General features: G+C 41.9%; 1 protein-coding gene across 1 annotated transcript; it reads left to right on the plus strand.

The window, feature by feature from the left end:
• The first annotated feature begins 6,189 nt into the window (after positions 1–6,189).
• On the plus strand, positions 6,190–19,782 carry LOC106580501 (rho GTPase-activating protein 25). The gene is made up of 11 exons (XM_014161648.2): positions 6,190–6,646; positions 13,946–14,148; positions 14,366–14,453; positions 14,661–14,774; positions 14,996–15,203; positions 15,702–15,834; positions 16,399–16,472; positions 16,688–16,809; positions 17,139–17,296; positions 17,545–18,122; positions 18,403–19,782. Exons 1-11 carry the CDS (start codon positions 6,583–6,585, stop codon positions 18,602–18,604), a joined length of 1,944 nt encoding a protein of 647 aa, XP_014017123.1. The 5' UTR covers positions 6,190–6,582; the 3' UTR covers positions 18,605–19,782.
• Positions 19,783–24,071: the final 4,289 nt, after the last annotated feature.

Consider the following 24,071-nt stretch of genomic DNA (forward strand, 5'->3'; position numbering starts at 1 on the left):
GACAAATTCGGCTAGCGAGCCGCCAGTTGGGGAAACCTGATATAGGGAACAGGGTGCCATTGTAGACACTCATGCTTCATCTGTAGCTTCATTCACACCCAGCCACACCGTTCTAGGAAGTGGACTGTCTAAATTGGGAGCAAAACACCACTATGGATTTGACAGGATTATTGACTGTCATTATTGTTACAAAATGGAGGTTAAGGGTAAAACATTCCCTAGGAGCAATAGAATACCTGTTTGAAAGTGTAAAATGACAAAAGGAATAGTATAGGAATGTATTTTACAATATATTCCATTGCCATTTCATATTCTACTACACAATTGTCTGCCTTAATGTTAAACTTAATGTAAAACTATTGTGATCTCCTTTTGGTGTGGGAGTTGGACATCAGGGTTTCAGCTGTGGTTATTTGGGATTTTATTTGCCAATCAAGTTCCGTTATCAGAGATGACGATCTGTGAAGGGTCCTTTCAGTTCACGCTGGATGACTGCCACCAGAGTTTTTTTATACAGTACCAGTCAAAAGTTTGGACACACCTACTCATTCAAGGATTTTTCCTTATTTTTCTTATTTTCTACATTGTAGAATAATAGTGAAGACATCAAAACTATGAAATAACACATATGGAAACATGTAGTAACCCAAAAAGTGTTAAAGTCTTCAAAGTAGCCACCCTTTGCCTTGATGACAGCTTTGCACACTCTTGGCATTCTCTCAACCAGCTTCATGAGGAATGCTTTTCCAACAGTCTTGAAGGAGTTCCTACATATGCTGAGCACTTGTTGGCTGCTTTTCCTTCACACTGTGGTCCAACTCATCCCAGAAAATTAAAAATCCTGGAATGAGTAGGTGTGTCCAAACTTTTGACTGGTACTGTGTTTATACACTGCTCAAAAAAATAAAGGGAACACTTAAACAACACAATGTAACTCCAAGTCAATCACACTTCTGTGAAATCAAACTGTCCACTTAGGAAGCAACACTGATTGAGGTGGAAATTATAGGCAATTAGCAAGACACCCCCAATAAAGGAGTGGTTCTGCAGGTGGGGACCACAGACCACTTCTCAGTTCCTATGCTTCCTGGCTGATGTTTTGGTCACTTTTGAATGCTGGCGGTGCTTTCACTCTAGTGGTAGCATGAGACGGAGTCTACAACCCACACAAGTGGCTCAGGTAGTGCAGCTCATCCAGTATGGCACATCAATGCGAGCTGTGGCAAGAAAGTTTGCTGTGTCTGTCAGCGTAGTGTCCAGAGCAGGGAGGCGCTACCAGGAGACAGGCCAGTACATGTGGAGACGTGGAGGAGGCCGTAAGAGGGCAACAACCCAGCAGCAGGACCGCTACCTCCGCCTTTGTGCAAGGAGGAGCAGGAGAAGCACTGCCAGAGCCCTGCAAAATGACCTCCAGCAGGCCACAAATGTGCATGTGTCTGCTCAAACGGTCAGAAACAGACTCCATGAGGGCCCGACGTCCACAGGTGGGGGTTGTGCTTACAGCCCAACACCGTGCAGGACGTTTGGCATTTGCCAGAGAACACCAAGATTGGCAAATTCGCCACTGGCGCCCTGTGCTCTTCACAGATGAAAGCAGGTTCACACTGAGCACGTGACAGACGTGACAGAGTCTGGAGACGCCATGGAGAACGTTCTGCTGCCTGCAACATCCTCCAGCATGACCGGTTTGGCGGTGGGTCAGTCATGGTGTGAGGTGGCATTTCTTTGGGGGGCCGCACAGACCTCCATGTGCTCGCCAGAGGTAGCCTGACTGCCATTAGGTACCGAGATGAGATCCTCAGACCCCTTGTGAGACCATATGCTGGTGCGGTTGGCCCTGGGTTCCTCCTAATGCAAGACAATGCTAGACCTCATGTGGCTGGAGTGTGTCAGCGGTTCCTGCAAGAGGAAGCCATTGATGCTATGGGCTGGCCCGCCCGTTCCCCAGACCTGAATCCAATTGAGCACATCTGGGACATCATGTCTCGCTCCATCCACCAACGCCACGTTGGACCACAGACTGTCCAGGAGTTGGCGGATGCTTTAGTCCAGGTCTGGAAGGAGATCCCTCAGGAGACCATCCGCCACCTCATCAGGAGCATGCCCAGGCGTTGTAGGGAGGTCATACAGGCACGTGGAGGCCACACACACTACTGAGCCTCATTTTGACTTGTTTTAAGGACATTACATCAAAGTTGGATCAGCCTGTAGTGTGGTTTTCCACTTCAATTTTGAGTGTGACTCCAAATCCAGACCTCCATGGGTTAATAAATTGTATTTCCATTGATTATTTTTGTGTGATTTTGTTGTCAGCACATTCAACTATGTAAAGAAAAACGTATTTAATAAGATTATTTCTTTCATTCAGATCTAGGATGTGTTGTTTAAGTGTTCCCTTTATTTTTTGAGCAGTATGTATAGATCTCTATAAATGCTATACACTATATGCCCTCTTTATTTCTGGCTCTGACTGCCACTGTTGAGGTTCTCATAGGAATGTGAGATGGGACACAATCCATCCATGTTGTTTACATCAGCTATTGTAATGGATGAATAGATAGTTACAAATGGCCACCAGGCGCGATCTATTTTGTTACCTGCCCTGCTGGTATAATATATATTTGTAAGCTTCTGCTAAGAGGCAGATTTGTTCATCTGTTACAGTGTTGTATAGAAAGCACCAGGATGGTGGGGTGAAGGGATCATGCGGTCTGTTCAGTGTCCAAAGCTATGGGACTGTAGTGAAGGATACGACTCCTAATGTTTGGTATCCACAGTGTAGTGTATTACTTTTGACCAGAGCACTATGTGCCCTGGTCAAAAGTAGTGCACTATAAAGGGAATAGGGTGCCATTTAGGATGCGGCCAGGCTCACAGATAGTGCTCGTCGTTACACATCCCTCCTGTGGGTTGCGAACAATCAGTAACAGGAGGCTGCTGAGGGGAGGACGGCTCATAATAAGCCAGTAGTAATACACAATACCAGAATCACTGACAATCTCGCAGATATTAAGCTACTTTTAATGCTGTTGATGTTTTTCCACTTGTTGCCATTGTGAGATATACATTATATGGACCGGGAGGAGCTGATCCTGGATCAGCACTCCTACTCTTAGATGCTTTATGAATATGGCCCCAGAGGCTCATCTATCTATGACTGAGGGAAAATTGAGGGATTGATGTGTTTAATTAAAGAGATGGGCCTGTGGCAAGCTGTGACTGACCCACATACAGATTATCTCAGCACTATGCCTGATCACATAGGGCCCAAATCTGAAATATTGTACAAACTGTCACCTCTTTCACTCTGCCTAATCACATACAGTATGACCCAATACTGATTTACTGTACAATCGATCACCTCAATCATCCGTTGATGCCATACGTCTACTGTAACTCCAGATTGGGATCAAATTGTGTATGTAAAGAATCCACTGCCATTCATAGATGGATAAATGTTCAACGTGGTACATTATTGAAATTAGATTTTTGGACTAGCCTACGTCTTACTTACAGTAATTTCCGGACTATTGAGCACACCTGAATATAAGCCGCACCCACTGAATAAAAAAAAAAAAGTATTATTATTTTGAACATAAATAAGCCGCACATGTCTATAAGCCGCAGGTGCCTACCGGTACATTGAAACAAATGAACTTTACACAGGCTTTAATGAAACACGGCTTGTAACAAAAATAAATAGGCTTTAACAAAACACGGCTTGTGACAAAAATAAATAGGCTTTAACGTAAAATGACTACCGTAATCAGAATGATGGGAAGTTTGAGAGCGCTCGATTTAATCTAAACAGTAAACCAAAAAGTTGTTCGACCTTAACCCGTTCGGCAATTTCATTGGTCTAATGAAAGCTTCCTGCCGCCAAAAAACTGAGCATGCCACAGAATGTGTTTTTTTATTTTTTATTTTATTTTTGAAAGCGGGAAAAATCCATATATCCGCGTCATTGTTTAAGCCGCGAAAAAAGCGTGGGAAAAAAGTTGCGGTTTATAGTCCGGAAATTACGGTAATCAATCCAAATGTTAAAATCAAATGTTATTGGTTGCATACACATATTTAGCAGATGTTTTTGCAGGTGTAGTGAAATGCTTGAAATCCAAGGCTCATGCAACTGGATCCTGAACAATAATTAGCGACACCAATTTTTTATTTTACCTTTATTTAAGTAGGCAAGTCAGTTAAGAACAAATTCTTATTTTCAATGACAGCCTCGGAACAATGGGTTAACTGCCTTGTTCAGGGGCAGAACGACAGATTTTTACCTTGTCAGCTCAGGGATTTGGTCTTGCAACCTTTTGGTTACAAGTCCAATGCTCTAACCACTACGCTACCTGCCCTTCCAATAATGAAAAGATACCTCCGTTTCTGCCAATAACATTTTTAATGTAGGATTAAGTATCATAGCTAACACATCTATTCTGTGATTCTATTCTGTAACAGTAAAATACAAAGCAATATGAAGTATCAATGAAGGATGTGAAATGTCCATGCAGGGTCCAATACTTAGTGAGGAGAGTTCATACGAAGTCTGTTCACTAAAAAGCCATATAGGTATGTTTGGGATTGGGTGATCTGCACTGTTTGCACCACCACTATCATCATCTCTCTGTCCTTCACATCCTCACCATCCATTCATGTAGCTCCACTAAGATGGGGTTTTGTCTAGATGGGATACAGCTTTTGTCAAAATTGACCTCGTTGCAGATTAGGATAAATAATTTAGCAGGTTAAGGTTAGGAAAAGTGTAGGGTTACGGTTAGCAACAACAACAAAAACAATTTGGGACAAAATCTGTATCTCGTCTAGACATGACCCTAATATGGAAGGCCGCATAATAGATCAAAACCTCTATACAGTCCAAAAACCATGCAGCTCTACTCCTTGAAATGCCTACTTCCATAAGCACATTTTTCCTATATTTTTTGGTGATAATTATTTGAGATCCTGTCAGTCTTTAACTTACCTTGCTTATTTGTATTATTATGTTGACTTGTATACTCTACTGGTATTAAACTTACCTTTTGATTTTCAATATTATATTATTATATCATACTTATCTAGCTGTTTTGGCAATTATATCTATATATCCTTCAGTTTTTACATTACATAACTCACAGATTTACTTAGCTAATGTTCAGAGAAATATTCAGGCAGTATTGGACATATTTAATGTGTGTGTCACTATTTTATCTCTTTTTGCTGTGGTATCAGGTGCATTAGCTAGTTTTGAATTTCCAGATATTGGCTGTTGTCAGTCTATGGAAACTATCTGTGGTAACTTTGTGCTGCGTTCAAGAGAGGGAACCTATTGTAATGTCTCATGCTGTGTAGATGATAGAGGCATTGATAGAAGTTGTCAGAAGCCAACAAGGGGAATATTGGAAACCAACCAGTGAGAATGGTGGTACATTTTCCTTGGACTTCATTGGCGGTAATGACAGTATTGTGCCAGTTCCCTGTCAGTATTATGGATAGCTGCCACTTGAGTGTGCTAAAGTTTAAAATAGATCATTTTTTGTTATCCTCCTTGGTCTATTAAATTGAGCCTCTGCCAGTATTGCACTTACATGTAAAAGCAGCAAGATTATACCTTCTGCATCACTGCTGTTCGATAACATTCCATCTCCTAAGGTTAACTTGAAACTACTTATGGGGGAAATGGGGATCATTATTCCTCCTTAGCAATTTGCTCTTACAGAAATTACAATTTCCCTCACCAATAGGTTAATCATAATATTGAGCAGACATATTTTCTGCATAATAGGCACCACTGTGAAATGTCCTATTACACAGTTCTATTTTAGTATGTTAGGAATCTTATCAAGTTATCCAGGACATTATGGAATGTATGGAGATCTGCTATGTTTGGCTGTTCACACATACGCTTCTCCTCTGGGTCTACTTTGGTTGGTTTGCTTTTGCTCTGATAGATATTGATATTTTAATGTTTCTGTTTATTATTATCGTATATTGTGCAATGATTTGTGTTAAATTGTATTTGATTTAGGAAACGTTTTTGATAATGCCAGAAAATGTGCTTGGCCTTTCAGTAAATACCTTGTTCATATGTTAGATGACAATAAAAGGTAAATGTGTGTCTGTGAACTCATTGGCTGCATGTTGCGTGTAAGCATATTTGCCACAGCTTGAAGAGACTGCAACCATGAAACAAACCCACTTCCCCCTGAGAGAAAATGTAAGGAGACCAATGGTTTAGTGACACTTGTGAATTTTAGATCATTTGAAACTTTCCGTCATGGAGCACCTAATGCTATACCTACATGGAGATAGGAGAACATACAGTGGACTATTAGAATAGCAGAATATGTATCTACAGAGAAGTAGAAGGGGACAAGAGACAATGTGTTTTGACGTTTTGAAAAAAAGAAAGATTAATATCTATACAGGAAGTAGGAAGTCAGATACAGAACAGTTTTAGTGTGACTGACAGACAGGAGATTTACAGCAAAACCCTTAATGGATGTGTGTGTGCTGTGTGTGTGAGTACGTGTGTGCGTTTGTGTTGTGAAGTGAGACACTGACCTTTCCTATGAAGGAAGGAGAATGTCTCTGAAGCTACCTCGGAACTGGGACTTCAGCACCCTCAAAGCTGAAACCGCCAGAATAGGTAAGTTACTGGTTGTTAAACAGAACATAAAGCTATTCTAGGTATCATTGCATTTGTGTAAGTAGGTTTGTTCTATGATCAGTTGCATTGTACACTAGTGTACAGTATGTGTGTGTAACAGGCCTCTAGGTAAAGAGACTGGACCTGTGGGTGTGACATGAGGTTGACTGTGGCAATGTTATTCTCAGACTTGGTTATATTAGTGTGTTTAGCAGTGATCGTGGTCCACGGCTTCCAGCAGGATCGTACACCTGATTACAGGTGGGGCGGTGCACCTAAAACAGTGCATGAGTCCATGTGAATACAGAAGTACAGTACATAACCTTATATGGCATGCAAATTAATTCATGCTATAACTTTCAGTGGAATATTGCAGTTGTCAACATGAGTCAATGAAAACAGTGTGGATACTTCTATTTACAGTTTTAGTAGGCTATACTGGATGCACATCAGCATCAGCATAATATAATAAGCATAATGTAATAAATTGGCAATCATTTATTGAGTAAATTATGATATTCTGAAGTGGGTTTAAACAGTATCCTGAATAGTGTAATAACTTTAACCAATAATGCAATAACAACCTATAAAAAATACAATAACTAAATTCACTGTCTTTTTTTATGCATATCAAGTGTCATGCTTCAGTAATAGCTGACTACACACCATACCACATTCCTGAATCCTTACTTGATATTAATAAGGGACTATAACTGGACAGTTAATTAAACCAGTGGACTAATGTTGGAGGGGCCGTACTCATCTTTCCCAGCAGACATAAGTGAGGAGATCGTGGCATTTGAATTCCGACACACTTAGATATTACAGATAATCCCAGCATGTTGTCATATCTACAGAACATATGTCAAATGGAGCCATGAAGGCAACTTTGTATTAAAATGCTTCTTGTACTGTTTGAAGAAAAAAAACGTGTAACATTTCCATATGTGAGGGTCATAAGAGAACTGTAAAGGCAGATAAATGAAAGTAGTCTCAGAAAACAGATGGAACGCAGACGTTCCAATGACCAGATTGGCGCTCATTCAACAAATCGGATTTAACAAAATAGATATTCGTCAAATGATGATTTAAATTATGATTTATGCATTGTAACAGGCCCACAATGTGGTCTGATTTGGATATATTTGGCTGTTTTCACTTCATAACATGTAGAAGTTGTCCCTTTTTAGGTTTAGAAGCAGTGACTGCCTAATGCTAACCCCTGTTTTTATAAGCTGGTTAGCATAGCTAGCATACAGAAATCGGTGGTTGTAGTCAGTCATTTTTAACTGTAATGCAGTTGATTGGTAACGATGACATAAACATGTGTTGGGGTTGACATCCATATAAGCATTATACACCTATTTTTACCTCAACATAGTGTGAAATACACATATAAACAGACAGACAGACAGACAGACAGACAGACAGACAGACAGACAGACATGAGTCTGGTTCGATCTCCACTCTGTAAATCAAAGTAGCCTGGTCAATCCTGGGATAAGGAGGCTTGAAACTCTTCTTGAATATTTTTGTGATCATTGGAATTTGGCTACACATGACTGCAAGGTGTGTCTTCAAATTGAGGATTGTTGTGGTTTTTTCTCTCTAATGACACTGGATGTTTGAATGGAAGTGCAATAGTAACACCCTTTGCAAGTCTGTTGTGGCAATGGATGCAAATTAAAAGTGTTCAAGTGTGTAACACTTAATATGCATCCCATTAATGAATGGTTATTATTGGTTTAAATTATTACACTGTTGATTAACTTGTTTTGTTTTATCCACTTTGTAATGTAATATATATATTTTTTTAAATTCACAACTGTGTGTGGGGTGGGGGGTGCGAGTGGGGGTGCTGTGGGATTATTTAAGATACTTTTGAAGAGGTAGGGTTTCAGATGTTTTTGGAGGACGGCAAGGACTCTGCTGTCCTAGCTTCAGGGGGAAGCTGGTTTCACCATTTGGGGTGCCAGAACAGAGAAGAGCTTGGACTGGGCTGAGTGGAAGCTGCCCCCCCATAGGGGTGGAAGGGCCAAGAGACCAGAGGTGGCAGAACGGAGTGCTCAGGTTGGGGTGTAGGGTTTGAGCAGAGCCTGAAGGTAGGGAGGGGCAGTTCCTCTTGCTGTTCCGTAGGTAAGCACCATGGTCTTGTAGTGGATGTGAGCTTTGACTGGAAGCCAGTGGAGTGTGTGGAGGAGCGGGGTGACATGGGAGAACTTGGGAAGGTTGAACACCAGGCGGGCTGTAGCATTCTGGATAAGCCCAGCCAACAGCAAGTTGAAGTAGTCCAGACGGGAGATGGACAAGTGCCTGGATTAGGAGCTGTGGCGCTTCCTGTGTGAGGTAGGGTCGTACTCTACGGATGTTGTAGAGCATGAACCTTCAGGAACAAATCACTGCTTTGATGTTTACAACGAACAACAGGGTGTTGTCCAGGGTTACGCCAAGGTTCTTTGCACTCTGGGAGGGGGACACCGTGGAGTTGTCAACCCGTGATGAAAAGGTCTTGGAGTGGCCTTCTGCGGGAGGAAGAGCAGCTCGGTCTTGTAATAACTATTACGTTATGTGCCAAAACGTTATTACGTTATGCATTCCGCATATTTATTACATTATTGGCAATTTATTACATTGTCAGCATTTATTACATTATAAATGCTAAAGTTATTACATTATAAGCAGATCATTTCCTGCAATTCTACATATTTTGCAATGGGACAAAGAGAAAAATGTGCAATTTTATAGCTATTCACATGCTATTCTACACATTTTTCCATGAGGCTGAAAGAAAATGTTGCTGTTACACATTTTGCCATGGGGCAGAGAGGAATGTGTAGTTTTATAGCTAATCTCATGATTTTCTACAGATTTTTCCATGATGCTGAGAGAGCTAATTTCGTCAGAGCTGTGGGGGTTTCTGCTACTCCAGTGGCAGTAAGGCGTGTTTGATTTCCTCTGTGCTCTGTGGTGCTTTCAGCAGGAAGCTGATGAAATGCCAGAACAGTAGCTGTGAGTAGGCTTGCAAAGGAAGGGTATATTACCGGTAACTTTGGAAGTTTACCAATATACTACCAGAAATGTGGAAACCTTCAAGGATTTTATGGAATTGTCATAACATGTAAAATGCGTAAAATAACAAAATAAGATGATTTTAATATAAAAAAAAAAATAGAATGACAAAGCTGTAAAACATGATCCTAAATATAACCAATCAACAATATCCTGTATATTTTGACACCCGTTTATTTATTTTACTATGTCATATGTCTTTGTGGTGGCAGTTGTGAAAAAAGTCAATAGTTGGAAGAGCTGCAGAGTTAATTGCAAGTAATGTCATTGTTGATTAGATCATTTTTTCATTAATTCGGCTATTTTCTCTTTATCCATATGGTCTATCCAATATAAATTAATGGACAACATGAACATAGATATTTTATTGTATTTCATATATACATTACCGGTAGTGTGTGTATGTGTTAGTGATGCGTGGGTTGACTCATAACCTGCCGTCCCCATGGTTATATCTACGGGGTGGGCAGATTTAGGGTCATGAAATATTGTGTGATAAAGGGTGGGTGGGTGGCGGGTTGATTAAAGAGAAAACTATAACTTTAAAAAATCCATAAATGTATAATTCTTGTGCAATTTATATCTATAGGCTACATTGAGGTTTTTCTTTAATTATTTTAGGCTATCTGGCATTAGTGTGTAAGTCTAAGCTGTACACACATCAAATAGACTACACACCAACGGGCAGAAAAAGTTAACATTGAGCCACAGAGGCCAGAAAAGTAATGTTTGGGAAATATTTGGTGAAGTGGTAAAAGAGGTTGATAGCTGTGCCTTTATGTGATGATTATGAGACGGTACACAAATTAGACAGTCACAAGACGGGGACTTCAAATAGGCTTATGGTACGTCAAGGGAACTGTAGCCTACTGTTCAGATGGGTTAAATGGAAACTGAAATCTGGACACTGACTGTAGGTCTAAAACCTGTCACACTGCCTTAATATTAACTCCTGCAGAATTAAGCATTTCTTGCTGTAAATTGATACAACAAATGTAGGCTAATTTTGGACTCTGGAACAGGACTGGAGAAATATGATTTATTTCTTTCAGCATCTTGAGAGAATGCGAATAGGCAGTTAGATAGAGGTGCTATCTTTATCAGCATCACAAAAGCTGATAGTATTTTCACCACATAAAATATGTATCCAAGCCAAACTGAAATCTTATCAGAAACATGTTGGTCACTTCACAGCTTTCTACTTCCTTACAACCGGTCAAACTGATGTCATTTGGAAATCTTGCACAGAAATTATTTTCAGATTTTTTTTGCATTTTCTCCCTAAAGATCTTTGCCACGATGTGAACTAGTATATTGAATAATTTATTCTACCGATTTATGACATTATTCTGGTGAGCAGGGGTTTATTCAGGCTTATAGGAAAACATACTGTATGACAGAAGAGAAGCTGCATGTATCTAATTATAGACAAGTTGACTAACAAATAGCCTAAAAAAAATTCTGAGATTATAAGCAGAAGCATATCTAAATCAGGCAACAACAAAGAATCTGCACCCCCTGTCCCCCAAAAAATTCTGCCATCTCTGACTGTGGCCTACAGCACAGTTTCTATATTAGTGGGTTAGGATCAGGTGTGGGCCTCAGATTTTCACTTTATCACACATAGTCAGGCGGTTGCAGATAGATTATCAGCAATTGCGGGCGGGTGTGGGTGAACAAACAGCTGACCCATATTTTTCATTACTCCACACTACTATAAAAGTCAATGGCATTCCATAGCTAGGCATAACAAATATGTACACAGAATTAAAATGTACAGTTACACAGCTGAATGGGGCAAGTGTGTTCTGTCATTTGAGCTGCTAAAGTTACCACCCTATTCAGTGAGATACTTTTGACCAGGGCCCATAGGGCTCTGGTGAAAAGTAGTGCCTTATAGGGAATAGGGTGCCATTTGGGATGCATCCTTGGTGTCTAGGGTTTTTATTTTTTTATTTTACCTTTATTTAACTAGGGTTCAACATTCACTTTTTCTTCAGAACGTCATTGAGATCATTTGGATCTTCATAATCCTGCGAGTGCTGCACAGTTCAATCAAGTCTCATTCATTTAACGTTATTCACCTTGATGTAAAACAGCTGGGCTTGATGGAGAATTTGAACATTTATTTCCGGTTCCATGGGTCTATTGGGTCTAGGAGGTCCTCTGTCTAGTTGACACGTTCCTCAAAGGTCTGTGTCCATCTTTGCAGAGGGTGTTGTGTCTCCTACATCACTCTGTGAGGGCCGAGGTTCATCCAGAGCCTTTTGACCAATGAGTCTGAGTTCTAGGTAGGGGCCTTCGAAGCGTTTCTCCAATAGAACCATGATGCAGTAGCTCTCAATCACAATCAGTCTAATCTCTCCGGCAACCTATGGTGCCACCATCTGTGTCACTACGTCCATCGCTATCTCTATCCATCCTGTGCCACGTAGCCTACTTTGGCCAGAATCTCCCTGTTCTGCCTGACTTCATCGTTGTGAGAAAGAGTCTCTCTACGCTGCTGTTCGTTAAGCTGAATGTCTACTCTTGTGCCCCAAAATGTTTTTGAACTCACTGTAGCTTGCAGGTGTGAAGTTGAGTCTTGGTGGAACAGTTTCCTGGGTTGCTCACACCCGGTCATCCATGGATAGCGCTCATAATTGTTAGCTTGAAAATGTCTTTCAAAGCTCTTTCCACATTGCACCAATCAGGGCAGTGCTGGTGTTGGCCACCCCCTCTGCACAACATTTAACTTCTCGTAGAAAGTTAGCCTTGATAAGGGCAATGCCAACAAATTAGCCAACATATCCTCCTTGAGAACACCCGCTACAGCCACCCCATTGTCAAACAAAAGCATGGGAAAACTAGGCTACTGCTCACTATTGGCTCCCAGTCAGTAGTGACATGTCTAGGCCTTCCAGAAGGCCTTTTTTATTTTAAACGACGCCACCCATTGCAAGTCTAAATGTGATTGGTTTATTCCACTGTCTAATACAATTGAATGGCAGAGTCCTTCTCTCCAGCTTCTGAAAGCCTAGCCAGTGGCTGACTGAACTAGCTGGATTTTTCTCTCCAGAGACCACCAAAGAAAATTCCTGATTGGATATTATTTTCTCTTCAGTATTAACTCTTAGCTTTCCAACACAAACGGAAGCAATGAAATCAGAAGAGCATACATTTAAACATTTTTTTAAAAGAAGGCCCTCAAGATTCCCCACTGACTTTGGTCGCACACATCCCACTGAATGTGGATCTCCAGTTCATCTGCTGATCTTTCAGCAGTTTGCTGACATTTTCGTGGGACTCTAAATATAAAATCAGTTTGCACTTGGTTCGCAAAGCACTCTGGCAGGCAAAAGTTATTGGTGTGACACGTAGCCTACAACTTTACCTCCATTTCCATCCTTTCTTCATATGATTATTTTTTTCTCTCTCATGTTCTCCTCTGACATCAAACATAGACGACTAAGACAGTCAGGATGTTGCTGAGCAATGGATGGCCTTTTATTAAGGGTAAAGAAACCCAAACATGGACAAATGACTCAACCTTGTTTCATATGGTATGTTCGTATGATGTGTTATGAATTACAATTCATATTATTTTATATATAATATATGTTACGAATTTGCAAAAGCTAGCAGGCTAATGTTAGCAACTTTTGGTTTGCTAGATGTTCAGGTTATACGTCTACCCATCCACCCCGACCAACTACCCTGCTTTTGTTTTTGCCTTAAGTAACCATCTGTGCTATGTAACCATACCAAACATAACATATCATACTCATTTGAATATTTACTATATTACGTCTGGTCTATGAGACCAGGCTGAGTTGAGACCATACTGTATTATTGTTCCTGATTTGCTCTTTCCTCTAGTGCACTATACTGTTCAAAGCCCAGTGTATTTGTTGTTCGCTACTTTCCATCCACTGAACAATCACAGCTAGAATTTACAATAGCATGTACCTTGACAGGTCAGATTGAGGCAGGCTGTATCCTGCCAGGCCACCACACTCAAGGAGGACAAAAATACCCTTGTCAAGTTTCAGCCTGCAGCCCTGCACACAGCCACACACACTGACTTCTATCTACTGCAAATGTCAGATTGATGCATATTCAAATCAATAAAAGAGGAAGACCTGACTTGACGGATGTTGAGAGCCTTGTTGACATCCTGCCTGTGTTTAGTAAAGTGTCTCTTAAGGCTGTCTTTAACAGTCTGGTGTGTTTGTTTCCACTCTGCTGCAGCGCGGTCTAAGAGTGTGATGCCTGGAGAGGGCAGCCCTGGGTCAGGCTCGCCCGGCTCCACCACCAGGTCCATGGAGAGGCCACTGAAGGCCGGCTGGCTGAGGAAACAGAGGTCCATCGTGAAGAACTGGCAGCTGCGTTACTTTGTGCTGAGAGGGAGCACACTGACCTACCATAAAGACGAAAAGGAGGGGACTGTCCAGGTGAGAGATGGGGCACTAGCTATCCTTTACTGGCGTTTCCTGATCTGGTCATATCGTTAGGAAAAACTCAGGGACATTTAAGCATCCAAACAACACTACTTCTGTCAATATTCAGTTAGCATGTTTCCATCTTTATTGAAGTCCTTTCCTGTGTTTCCTGTAGCATATATGTGTTATTTACTAAGATGTCTGTGTCTGTCTGCCCCTTTGTCCCTAGGGAGTGATCCAACTGAGGTTCAGTAAAGTAAATGAGCTCCCACTGAACCAAGATGACCCAGGGAAATTCCTGTTTGAGATCATGCCGCGTAAGCAGAAGACTGTCTCTGGTCTCTTTCGCTCTGTCTCTCTCTGTCACTCTCTCTCTTTCCCTTTTCCCCTTTATCTCTCTATCTCTCTTTCACCATCTCTCTGTCCCACCATCTCTCACTCTCTCTCTCTAAAAACCCATCTATGTATGATGTATCCTAGTGTGTTGGAGGGTCATACCCTCTCTGTATCTCTGTGAATTCCAGGCAGCAGTGGTGATCGGGAGCGGTGCCCCTACATTCTCATGGCCAACTCCCACAGTGAGATGGATGGGTGGGTCCGCACGCTGCGCAGGGTGGTTGGAGCACCCTCTAGTGGAGGTACAGATAGCTTGCTGAACATATTTAGAGACAGGAGTTTTCCCTGACCAAGGGACTTGACCAGGAAAAACAACGTATAACCGTGTTTTTGATTCTCCAGATTGAGAGAATGCGAATAGGCAGTTAGATAGAGGTGCTATCTTTATCAGCATCATAAAAGCTGATAGTATTCAACCACAAAAAATATGTGACTTACTCTAACTCCTCTCTTACCCCCTCAGCGATATTTGGCAAGAGCCTGGGTGATACTGTGACCTATGAGCAGCGGTTTGGCCCCCACATGGTGCCCATCCTGGTGCAGAAGTGTGCTGAGTTCATCAGAGAACATGGACTGAGTGAGGAGGGCATCTTTAGACTGCCAGGGCAAGACAACACCGTCAAACAGTTCAGGGACGCTTTCAACGCCGGAGAGAGACCTTCCTTCCCAAGGTGAGATACCTCAGAGCTAGGGCCCCAACATACAAACAGATAACTATTACACCCTTTTTATACAAACTCAAATGAACCAATTATCATTGCAGTTGGGGTACTGTCTCTAAGGGTTGCATAGAGACATGAGAGAGATGCAGTCAGGATGATAGTGCAGAGAAGCCTGATACACTTCTTCTGCTCTCGGTGCTCTGTGGCTTACACCACATCCTGTCCAACTTGACAGAGAAGAGGAGTGCAACGTTAGTCAACATCACAGTGAACAGTCTTATAAGAACCTTCTGCTCAAGCTGAACTCTCTATTGACAAAATGAATGAAAACGGGGACAAACTGTTTTGTAGCTGGATTCGACACAAAATAGCAATACACTCAGCACAACTGTATGTTTGTGTGTGTGTGTGTGTGTGCATGCATGTGTATGTACGGTAGTGTGTGTGGCTGCGCTTGTAGAGCCTATGTACAGTATGCACTGTTTATGACTGTTTTGTGCCCTGCAGTGACACCGATGTCCACACAGTGGCGTCGTTGTTGAAGTTGTACCTAAGGGATCTGCCTGAGCCGGTGGTTCCTTGGACACAGTACCAAGACTTCCTGGACTGCAGCCCCATGCTGGACCCCAACAGTGCTGCAGTAGGAACTAATATTTACTTAAATGAAGACCTTATGCAAATATTGTCATAAATAAACCCTTTGCACTACAATTTGGGATATAGCACCGTTTCTATCAACTTGTATTAGGAACAAATATAAACTAATTCTTTAGCCAATATTCTTATAAATAAACATTTTCTCTTGGCTACAATTTGTCATTTTGCCCTATTTCTGTCAAGTGTTCTAAAATGAGTATGTACTGAATCAGAGTGTTTTGACTTCCTTTCAATGAAGACCATAGCCAATATTCACATTAAAAAAAATGTATTCGGTACAATTTGTAATTTACCTCTATTTCTGTCATCTGTGCCAAAATTACTATATGGCTGCGTTTAGACAGGCAGCCCAATTCATATCTTTTTTCCAATAATTTGTATTTTGACCAATCACACCATATCTTTTCAGGTCACGTCTTTTTCAGAGCTAATCTGATTGGTCAAAAGACCAATTTGTGAAAAAGATATCAGAATTGGGCTGCCTGTTTAAACGCAGCCTATGTAGGCCACCTGAATCAGTGTTTTGCCTTACTAACTCTTTGCTCAGGGTCGTGAAAGACTGGAGAAGCAGATCACCCTCCTTCCTAGACCCAACTATAACCTCCTCAGCTACATGTGCAGGTGAGCTTACAGTCACACAACCAAAGATCAGGTGGGTAATTGATTGAGTTACAATTCATAGAACCTATAGTTTGAAGCTCCTTGCAAAACATTTGAAAAGCAATTTGATAACTACACTGTAATATTTAATCTATAGCTTGCTCATACAGCATTTGTTGTTTGATTAGTACATATTTCTGGTGTGAGTGACTTTGCTGCATAACCTCTCTTTGCAGGTTCTTATTTGAGGTGCAGCAAAACTCCAAGGTGAACAAGATGAGTGTTGAAAACCTGGCCACGGTCATTGGGATCAATCTGTTCAAGCCCCAGATTGAGGACCCCATCACTATGATGACGGGTGAGACCAGACTACTGTCAGGATCCTCTTAGTGCATACTGTAACAGGGTAGTATTTCATTCTACTTTTATTTTTCACATACTGCTGCTGCTTGGTGCAATAACCAACTGACCTTACTGACCTACAATAAATACAAATCATGATGCACTGTTTGATTAAGGGCTTGTAAGTAAGCATTTCACGGTAAGGTTTACACCTGTTGTATTCGGCTCATGTGACAAATACAACTTTATTTGATATCAACAAGTTGTTTCTTTATCCTCACTATATGTTAACCTTTCAGAAGTGTTTGTGTGCTAACAGACGGTATACTTGTCTGTCTCCTCCAGGTACTCCTCAGATCCAGAAGTTGATGACAGTGATGATCAGACAGCATGAGGCTCTGTTTCCTCCGTCTAAAGACGTGGCTCCTTCACCCCCCAGCAAGAAGAGTGAGAGCAAGAAGAACAGTGCTCCACGCAGCTTTGTGGGCTGGGAGTCTGCTGAGGTAACAACATAACATTTTCAAACGCAGCCCATATGGCCCTAATCAAAAGTAGTGCACTATAAAGGGACTAGGGTACAATTTAGGATGTAACCTTAAAGAGGCTCTCCTATTGTTTCATACTATGAATGTGGTGAGTAATATATTATGATACATTAGTAAGCATTGCATAAAGCTAAACAATATAAATATAATCTCTCATTCTAGTTTTGTGGTCTATACTATATTCCACATCTTCTATGTCCCTGCAGTGTGAGGGCTTTCAGTCAGAGTCTCCAGAGGAGGAGGAGGAGGAGGACACAGACACCCTGGGGGCCGAGCCAGTTACCATCTCCATCTCCCAGCAGCCCCACTCCCCCTTCTCATCCTCAGACTTGGACCCCTTGTCTGGAAGCCCCCGCAAACGCACCCAGACCCTGCCTACTTTGAACTGCCCTGTCCCGGGGAGTGGGAGGGCCGGCAAGCTGGAGGCCATGAACCGCTGGAGCCGCATCCAGGAGAGCAGCGAGGAGAATGGAGAGAAGACTCTCTCAGAAGACATCTTTAAGATCCTGGACCTGCAGAAGCCGTCTCTGTTCGGAGGCACCCAGAAGGACTGGGAGGACAGAGGGATGGCCAGGAGAGGAAGTGACATCACAGTCATCTATGATGACATCTCAGCCATCTCTTCCAAACCCAGCAATGACCCCCAGCAAAAGTCTCAGTCCACGACCCCTGAGAAGAAGACAGAGGCCAGTACAGCTGTGGTTCCATCTTCAGCCCTCCAACCAGACAGCAAGGCTGACCAGCAGGAGGACAGCCAGGGAAACTCAGAGCACCTCAGTACTAGGTCTGTATAATGGGGGTAAGAATACTGTCTGCATCCCAAATGGCACCCTATGCCTTACATAATGTACTGTAGGGCATTGGGTGCTATTTGAGACGCAGACACTATCTTATTGGAAAGGATAAAATGTCAACACTAGTAAGATTATTACATAAACGCACGCACGGACACATACACACACACACACACACACACACACACGCACGCACACACACACACACTGACCAATACATACTTTACTCTGCATTCATAAATAATATCTCTCCTCCCCCCTCTCATGCAGCCTGCAGCAGAGGAACAAAGAGCTGAGTGCCACAGTAGCAGAACTGCAGTCAGCCCTGGACGCAGAGAAGCGCTGTGTGTCCGCTCTGGAGATCCGGCTGAGGAACGCGGAACACAGCCGAGACGAGGCCCAGAGACGTAACCAGGAGCTGGACCAAAAGATACAGCAGTTCCTCAGCAGAGAACCACGAGGGCCAACTTAGAACCACAAAGGGGCCAACCTAGAACCATGAATGGGCCAACCTAGAACCACAGGTCCAACCTAGATCCAATAGCTCCCCACCAGGGAACCATGAAGCCTACCTAGAAGATAGAACTGCCTATAGCCTTAAGTTATTAAAGAGATCCCACAATAAAGTATATGGATATTTAACATGGAGTTCTCTAAACTGTAACGTAACATAGAGATCTCCAACATAGAGAAGAAAGCCCATCACAGTGGACATCACAGCCTCATGCAGATACCTGACTATAGGCCACCTGCTGTTCTACGAGAGGTAGAGAGTCAGTGTCTTGGCCAGAGCTGTAACTCTGGCTGGGACCTGGAACATGTTGCTACAGATGCAGGATCTTAATTTGACAATATTCTTACAGTAGGAAAATAATCCTGCATTAACAGGAAATGTGAATTCTTGTGTGGATTATAATTAATGGACATTTTTGTAGGGGATGATAAATTTTTTGTTAGGGCAAGTCAAGTCTGAAATTTTCAAGTGGACATTACAAACTTTAGAAGCCTTTTTAAACCTTGAATACACTATAAGTTTGCATTTCCTGCTGTGCATGAACTGTCCTGCAAGAACAGGGTGATCAAATTAAGATCCTATATCTGTAGGTTGTAAGTTTGTTTGTTGAGAAAACCCATGGGTAAACTCTTTAGTCAAACCAGCCGTTGTGTTGACTACACTTCACATTTTATAAACACAAAATGAGGAATTCTGTGACTGTATATGAATGGCCTTTGCTCGGTGTAGCTGATTATGTAGTATGGATGTGTTGTGCAGTAGCCTATAAAATGCTGATAGTTGTTGACCATGCCGGCTCCGTTACATTTATATTCTCAGATGATTAGAGCATGTACATGAAATAGCAGGTTGTGCAGAATGTCCAGGTTAAGAGAATGTCCAGGTTAAGAGAATGTCCAGGTTAAGAGAATGTCCAGGACAATTGGACTGTAATGGTCTGTATAAGTACTTTGGCCAGGATTCAATTCCCAGCGCAGCACGCTGGAAGCCAACTTTACAGTTTTTAATTAAATGAATTTTACCTACGTTCGCGGAGATCGTATTCACGGTAAACGCCGTGCATGTCGGCTCAATTGTTAAGGTTTGAATCCTGTTTATATTTTGTTTGACCAGACGTTAATAAAGGAGGAACAGAATATGTCGACTTGGCTGATCAATAATCTGCACCGTTTGTCATTATTATGACTTACAGGGTTGAACTATAACCTTTTAAGAGGAATTGGCAATACAATAAGTGTTACTATAATAATCATGTTTCATAGAGTGAGTGCTAGAGAGAGAGATAGAAAGGATGAATGAGGGCCAAAGTGAATGCCGTCACTCACACTGATGGGGTCAGAGGAAAGATAGTGTGTCAGTGTAGATAATGTGTGTAAGGCCAGGGGAGAAATGGCTGCTGGGAAGTGTGTGCATATGTGTGTGTGCACATTTGTTTGTTCATTCGTGTGTGTGGGCGCACGTTTGTTCGTGCTTGTGTGTTTGTGAGAAAGGGCACGATAGAGCGAGAGAGAGAGAGAGAGAGTGGGGCAGGGGCGTTATCAAGCATTCTTCAGCAATGACGGGAGATGGAAGGGCGAAGGGACTGCATAAATGGGACTGCAGGAGAGATAAGCACCTCTGTCAACTGTCACCCTGGAGGATGAGTAACAGGAAGGAAGAGCCTGTTCCTTCCCATGTTCTCCCCTCCTCACTATCAGGAGTGTATCTTTGCAGGTCATAGTCAGAAGCTCAGGAATGAGGACCCCTGAATTGTGGTTGAACCAAGCAGTAGCATCCATACAGATTTTGAAAATGTAGTTAAATGATACGTCTAAATTTAGGATCTGGAGCTAATGGTAGCATAAATTAATCTCACAGTCTAGCTTTTAAGGCAAATCTGAGAAGACGAAGTGTTGTGATGAGGTATTGAGTGTTTGGAATCACAGTGTTTGGAATCAGTCATCGACGGAGAGAGGAGGTAAAAAGGGCTTTATAAATACATTTGATTGATTGACTGATTGAGAGGTAGAGACAGTGGGCACTCAGTGTAGAGTACTCATCTGGTCACTGGTCAGTGGGGAAGTGTTCTAACTTGAGTCATCCAGGTTGCAGTTCTAGTTTGACCTTTGACTCCATGCTGTCTCCCCAATCACAGTGGAATGCTTGGAGACCAGTCTGCCCTTACAAAGCATGGAGTCTGCCCATGCAAAGCCCTCTCTCTCCTGCACTCCACTCTGGGCTGTGGAATCTGGACTAAAGCTAAACTCAGGACCTCAGAACCACTGAACTGAGGGACGTGTGAGGGAACAGCACAGGGCACATTGTAAGTAATTGTAAGTCCTGACTGCTGTGCATTTAATAGGCAGTGAGGCCTCTTAATCAGACATCCGGACAGAGATAATCCATTTCCAAAACTGCTGTGACTTCTGCAACATGTTTGCCTACTAAAAGAGGAAGCGTACTTACATTAAAGTGTTGCAAACTTCCAAACTCAATTAGGTAATGAGTGGATCACGGGAAAGTTGTGTTTTGTTGTGTAGTCTACTCTGTTTCCACAACAGACGGGAAACTGAAGAGTTTCATTCCAAAACGCTACATATCAATTTTCTGAAATGTTGGTAAATTAGCTGTTAATGGTTAAAGGAATTATGAAATAGATTGGTGTGTTTTTTCACTATCTAATCATGGCATGGGGTTGTTAAATTACAGACATGTATTTGTTTAAAATCTATCACTTGATGGTTTCATTTCACATAGACAAATAATCATGTTTCTTTGCAAAATGCTATACACTCAGTGGACAAAACATTAGTAACTCTTTACTAATATTGATTTGCACCCTGTTTTGCCCTCAGAACTGCCTCAATTCGTCAGGGCATGGACTCTACAAAGTGTTGAAAGGATTCCACAGGGATGCTGGCCCATGTTGACTCCAATGCTTCCCACAGTTGTTGCAAGATGGCTTGATGTCCTTTGGGTGGTGGACCATTCTTCATACACACGGGAAACTATTGAGCGTGAAAACCCCAGCAGCGTTGCAGTTCTTGACACACTTAAACAAGTGCAGCTGGCACGTACTACCATACCTCCTCCAAAGGAACTTAAATCTTTTGTCTTGCCCATTCACCCTCTGAACGGCACACCTACACAATCCATGTCTCAATTTTCTCAAGGCTTAAAAATCATTCTTTAACCTGTCTCCTCCCCTTCATCTTCACTGAATGAAGTGGATTTAAAAGGTGACATCAATAAGGGATCATATCTTTCACCTGGATTCACCTGGTCAGACTACAGTGCCTTCGGAAAGTATTCAGACCCCTTGAATTTTTGCACATTTTGTTACGTTACAGCCTTATTCTAAAATGGATTAAATAAAACAAAAATCCTCACCAATCTACATATAATACCCAATAATGACAAAGCAAAAACAGAAATACATTATCTACATAAGTATTCAGACCCTTTGCTATGAGACTCGAAATTGAGATCAGGTGCATCTTGTTTCCATTGATCATCGTTAAAACCTGTTGAGGCTAGGGGGCAGTATTTGCACGACCAGATAAAAACATACCCGATTTAAACTGGTTACTACTCTTGCCCAGAAACGAGAATATACAGATAATTAGTAGATTTGGATAGAAAACACTCTAATGTTTCTAAAACGGTTTAATGGTTTCTGTGAGTATAAGAGAACTCATATGGCAGGCCAAAACCTGAGAAGATTCCATACAGGAAGTGCCCTGTCTGACAATTTGTTGTCCTTCTGTTGCATCTCTATCGAAAATACAGCATCTCTGCTGTAACGTGACATTTTCTAAGGCTTCCATTGGCTCTCAGAAGGCGCCAGAAAGTGGAATAACGTGTCCCCTGTTTCTGGGCGAAGAACAGCAGGAGTATTTGTTAGTGGTCAGGCTGGGAACAGTGACACTGGAGATGCGTGTTCATGAGAATTCTCCATTTTCTTCTTTCAGCCTTTGAATGAATACAACGTGGCCCGGTTGGAATATTATCGCTATTTTACGAGAAAAAATAGCATAAAAATTGATTTTAAACAGCGTTTGACATGCTTCGAAGTACGGTAAAGGAATATTTAGAATTTTTTTGTCACGCAATGCGCTTGCGCGTCACCCTTCGGATAGTGACTTGAACGCACAAACAAAACGGAGCTATTTGGATATAACTATGGATTATTTGGAACCAAAACAACATTTGTTGTTGAAGTAGAAGTCCTGGGAGTGCATTCTGACGAAGAACAGCAAAGGTAATCCAATTTTTCTTATAGTAAATCTGAGTTTGGTGAGGGCCAAACTCGGTGGGTGTCAAATTAGCTAGCCGTGATGGCCGGGCTATGTACTCAGAATATTGCAAAATGTGCTTTCGCCGAAAAGCTATTTTAAAATCTGACACTGCGATTGCATAGAGTTCTGTATCTATAATTCTTAAAATAATTGTTATGTATTTTGTGAATGTTAATCGTGAGTAATTTAGTAAATTCACCGGAAGTTTACAGTGGGTATGCTAGTTCTGAACATCACATGCTAATGTAAAAAGCAGTTTTTATATATAAATATGAACTTTATTGAACAAAACATGCATGTATTGTATAACATAATGTCCTACGAGTGTCATCTGATGAAGATCATCAAAGGTTAGTGCTGCATTTAGCTGTGGTTTTGGTTTTTGTGACATATATGCTTGCTTTGAAAATGGCTGTGTGATTATTTTTGGCAGGGTACTCTCCTGACATAATCTAATGTTTTGCTTTCGCTGTAAAGCCTTTTTGAAATCGGACAATGTGGTTAGATTAACGAGAGTCTTGTCTTTAAAATGGTGTAAAATAGTCATATGTTTGAGAAATTGAAGTTATAGCATTTTTGAGGTATTTGTATTTCGCGCCACACGATTCCACTGGCTGTTGACTAGGTGGGACGCAAGCGTCCCACCTAGCGCAGGGAAGTTAAGATGTTTCTACAACTTGAGGAGTGGCTTCCGTCTGGCCACTCTACCATAAAGGCCTGATTGGTGGAGTGCTGCAGAGATGGTTGTCCTTCTGGAAGGTTCTCCCATCTCCACAGAGGAACTCTAGAGCTCTGTCTGTGTGACCATCGGGTTCTTGGTCACCTCTCTGATCAAGGCCCTTCTCCCCCGATTGCTCAGTTTGGCCGGGCGGCCAGCTCTAGGAAGAGTCTTGGTGGTTCCAAACTTCTTCCATTTAAGAACGATGGAGGCCATTGTGTTCTTGGGGACCTTCAATCCTTCTGCCATTTTTTGGTACCCTTCCCCAGATCTGTGCCTTGACACAATCCTGTCGCTAAGCTCTACAGACAATTCCTTCGACTTCACAACTTGGTTTTTGTTCTGACATGCACTGTCCGCTGTGGGACCTTACATAGACAGGTGTGTGCCTTTCCAAATCATGTACAATTAATTGAATTTGCCACAGGTG

This window comes from Salmo salar, chromosome ssa20, assembly GCF_905237065.1.
Source record: "Salmo salar chromosome ssa20, Ssal_v3.1, whole genome shotgun sequence".
Classification (NCBI taxonomy): Eukaryota; Metazoa; Chordata; class Actinopteri; order Salmoniformes; family Salmonidae; genus Salmo; species Salmo salar.